Source organism: Pteropus vampyrus, unplaced genomic scaffold (assembly GCF_000151845.1).
Source record: "Pteropus vampyrus isolate Shadow unplaced genomic scaffold, Pvam_2.0 Scaffold589, whole genome shotgun sequence".
Lineage (NCBI taxonomy): Eukaryota > Metazoa > Chordata > Mammalia > Chiroptera > Pteropodidae > Pteropus > Pteropus vampyrus.
The window spans coordinates 151,532-155,820 of record NW_011889370.1 but is presented as its reverse complement, the minus strand read 5'-3'; the positions used below and the strand labels follow the sequence as shown (position 1 = coordinate 155,820).

The 4,289-nt window shown below is 58.4% G+C and overlaps 1 protein-coding gene across 1 annotated transcript in view; it reads right to left on the bottom strand.

Annotated features, from left to right (window-relative positions):
• AFAP1 (actin filament associated protein 1) overlaps positions 1 to 4,289 on the bottom strand; it is a 100,833-nt gene that overhangs the window by 15,093 nt on the left and 81,451 nt on the right. Inside the window, exon 12 of the mRNA XM_023525662.1 lies at positions 1,309 to 1,426. Coding sequence (XP_023381430.1) covers positions 1,309 to 1,426 — 118 coding nt within the window. The remainder of the gene's footprint in view (positions 1 to 1,308; positions 1,427 to 4,289) is intronic.

Below are 4,289 nucleotides of genomic sequence, written 5' to 3'. Positions count from 1 at the left end.
GAGGCACAGAGGTGGGCCTGGAACCCGCTCTCGTAAGGGTCATAGCCGGGCTTCTCCAAGTGCGTGGGTTCGCATGAGCCTCTCCACGGGAGTGCGGGGCTGTCACAGAGTGGGCACCGGGAGGCCTGGACAGGTGGGCATGGGGGCAAGGACAGGACACGCCCCTAGCTCACCTCTGACCACCGCAAACCCAGGCAGGACTCCGCTTGATGGGCCTGGCAGCCAGTTTGAAGTGTCACAGAACCCCGTGTCCACTTAATCTGCACCCAAACCCGTGCCCGCCGGGCCCAGGTCCCAGCCCGCTCTTCCTCCTACCGCCTGTCCTCACTCCCCCCACCCCGGGGGCCCTGCAAGGACAAGGGCGGGGTCTCGTCCACTTCGTTTTCAGTCCCTAGCAGAGTCTGGGCACCAGGAAACCGTCGGAAAATAAGGGAGGAGGGAGAGGGTGCGGGGTGAGAGAGGAGGGAAGGAAGGGGGTGGGGGGAGCTCTCTGTGATGCAGAGACAGCCCTTAGAGAAATCGAGGGGCCCTGGACACACTGCCCCCCAAGCGGGAGCCCCAGGGCAGGCGGAAGGCCCCCGGCACACAGCCTGTCAGCCTGCGCTCCCGCCCTCTGGGGGCCCTCGACCCCCTCGCCACCCTTAGGAAGGCAACAGGCTCCTGGCTCCACCGAGCCCTCGCCTTTGAGTGCCCAGGAGATGGGCACGTGCCTGGCGAGGGAAGGGGCTCACTAAATGACTGCTGCCTGAATCGTGTGCAGGCATCGTAAAGCAAACGATTACACGTAAGACACAAAATACTGGGGACACATCAAAAAACTCTTCAGGCCAAACAGACCCTGGACGCTAGTTTCAGCACTAAAAGCCACGCTATGTCTACGTGCTACGTGCCCAGTGCCGGACGGCGGCCAGGGTCCCAGTCCTCTGAGTCCACGCTCTGTGGCGACATCTGCGTTCTGATGGTGACTTCCCAACGTTTTTGTCACACCAGGAAATGCGATTCACCGACAGCTCACACTGTGTCACGTCTCGATCCGTCCACGTGACAGACTCTAATGCGCTGTCCCTTCGTCAGCATTCAGGAGTGCCAGAATCCTTAACAACGGCACTGACGCTGAATGACAAGCTGTCTGCTGGTGTTGAAGCAGATTCAGACGACTGGCTTGTCAGAGACAAGGACAGGAGAGAGGGGACGGAGTTCTCTCGCCCCTCGCATCTGGACTGAAACCGGGGGTACCAAACCCAGGAACGCTCGGCCCCTCTGGCCTAGCCCCGGCCTCCGCTCGCCCTGCAGGCATGGCGCACTCACCGAGCCGTTCACGCAGGGGACGTCGTCATAGTGCAGCGCTGTCCCACTGGGGTGGGCGTAGCCGTTGGAGGCCCCCCCTAGGTAGGGGTTCGCAGATATGACTCGCCTGTTCATGAAGCTGAAAGACAGGACACGGGTTAGACACTCCAGCGGACAGCGAGTCCTGCGGGACTTCTGACCTGCCGCTCGGGCTCCGGCGGAGGCCCCAGGAGGCCAGGAGCAGTATCGCCGCCTGGAAGTGCCGGAGTGGTCGGGTCACGCGCCTCACCTACAACACGGGATCCCGTGGCCCTGCAGGAGTGTGACAGGGGCTGCTGGCAACGCATGCTGGGAACAGAGCACGGTGCCTAGTGCTAACTGGTATTCGATAAGGAACCACCACGCCGACCGGCCGTCCACAGCAGGGGCTGCTGCTGCCCGCGGCCTTGCCTCTGCCTTGACGCACCGCCTGGGCGGCTTCCAAGGTTTTTACACGCCTTTCACGGACCTGTCATCAAAGTCAGAGACCATGTGGCCTGCGAAACTGAAATATTTACTGTGTGGCCTTTTTTGGGAAAGTTCACGGACCCCTAAGCTCTTTAGAGGTTTATTCGACAGCGTTCCTCAAGTTCTCGGGGTTCACTGAGCGTCACCTTCCCCGCTGCCCTCCCCTACTGACCGTCTGAGAGCCCTGACAGCGGCCAGTGCGACCTTCCAGCAGTCAGGCCGACCACGTCACCCCCGTCCAAAACCTTCGGGGGCTCCTGACACGGCTTGGCGAACACCCAGAGCGCTGCCGTGGCCGGCACGGCCTCCCTGGCGGCTCTCTCACCAAGGGCCCCCTGCCTCCCGGCCTCTCCCAGGGCCCGTCACTTCCTTCTGCCTCGGGGGACATTACTTCATCGAGAGGCCTGCCCCGAGCGCCCCAAGCAAACAGCGCCCCCCCGGCCTCCACGGCGCTGCCCGCCCCGCTCCCCCTCCTACTCCCGACCACCACGCACACGCGACTGCACGGCCAGTCTGTCTGTGCCCGCCAGAGGGTCAGCTACGGGGGGACAGGCCCGGGTCAGTCCTGCTCGTCCCCAGATCCGTGTCCAGGACAACGGCCGGCACACAGAAGGCGCTCGACAAATACGCGCTGAACAGGGAATGCCTGAGCGCTTTACTCACGAAGTCTCGTTGGTTTTAAGTAAAAGATTGAATGCCCGGGGAAGAAATCACCGAGACAGCATTTTCTCCCAACGGGTGAACTAAAACAATCTGGAATTTCAAAACATAGTTTTTTTCAAATTTTGTTTCTTTCTAGGATCTCACATTTCTACGGTAACTAGATGGATAGAGAAGAGTAAATGCAAACACGTGAGGGCGGACAGGAAAGTAGAGCTGCCTCTGACGGGCCTCGCGCCAAAGCCAAGCGGCTCTGCCGCAGCAGACACGCGAGGAGTTCCAGGGCCCAGTCCCGGCCCCGCACCGGCGATCGGCACAGAGGCTTCTGGCTACTGCCCCCTGCCGGGGGAAGGCGGCGGTGCAGCCCGGCCCAGAGCAGGTTACCTTTTTAACGTATAAAACAACTCTGGCTTTGTTCTGATAAGAAATGTATACGACCTTTCTATGTTTAAATTACACGAACGTTTACACAGGAAAAAAATACAAGAAAAAATTAAAGTTTAAACATTTCAGAGCTCCATAATGACAGGAGGTTTTTGATCTGTTTGTCGACATGTATTTAAGGTGTTCTAGTTTGAATGTCTCCTTTGGGGAATCTGGGGTAAGGCACGATGCGTGCGTTTTGTCGGTGACGGGCAGTGACCGGAATGAACGTGAGACCGCGGCCGCGTGCGCCGCCCCCTGCACAGTGCTGACCGGCTCTGTCGTGGCAGTGAACACGTGTGGGGCCTCTGTACGTGCCGCCCTCCTCCCAGGAGACGGAACCCCTCAGGCAGGTTCTGTCCAGTGCTCGCAGTGTTTCTCAGGTCCCAGCACTGTGCCTAGAACTCACGTCACTGCACAGAAGCCAGGAAGGAGCGGGGACCGTGAGGCGGCAGGCCAGAAGCTTCCCTGCACGGAAGAGACGCCAGCAGGACGCTTCTGACTCACGGTCCTAAGAGGGAGAGGTCATGGACACATAGGACGTCCCAGCTGGAGGGGCCCTGAGCCACCGTGCAGTGTGGCCTAGCCCTCGTCTTACAGAGAGGGACCTGGGCCCCGAACAAGTCTCGGGCCCTGAGGAGTGAGTGGGGCCATGACTAGGTGCCAGATTCCTGTCTCCACCTGCTGCTCTTTCTACGACAGGGCGTTCGGCCTAACTGAGCAGCAGAAATGAGATGAGAGACTGCGCGCCACTTGTCCGACCCGAAACACAAGTCACTCACAGGAAACACATACACTATGGTTAAAACACACGTAACGAAATTCACTGTCACAACCACTGTCAAGTGCACAGCTCGGCGGTGCTGCATGCGTTCACAGGGCCGTGTGACTGTTTCCGCCGCTGAGCTCCAGAACTTCGGCTTCCCAAATGGAACCTCCGACCCAAACACTGACTGCCCCTCCCGCAGCCCCTCGCGGCCTCCATCCTACTTTCTGGGCTATGGATCTGCCCACTCTAGTACCTCCTGTCAGGGGAATCGTACAGTATTAATCCTCTCATGGCTGGCTTATTTCACCGAGCATAATGTCCTCATGACGCGTCCATGTTTTAAGGAAATACGTTTTACATCTCTCAGGAATTCAGATGAGGTGACTTGAGATGACGGCTTCCTATCGGTTTGTCTACTCCCCACTGCTTGTCCACACTGACCCACTGCTTGTCGCCTTCCTCATTTCCACGGCTTCCCATGGCTCTCCAGCCGAGCTTGGCTCGAGAAGAGTTTCAGGAGAAAAATTAAGAACTTGCTTTTGTATCGTATAGTCTATATATCTCATTTAAAAACAAGCCTCTGGAAAGTGTGTTTTAACAGTTTGCCATTATTCATATGTGCCACTTTTCCTGGGGGAATTTA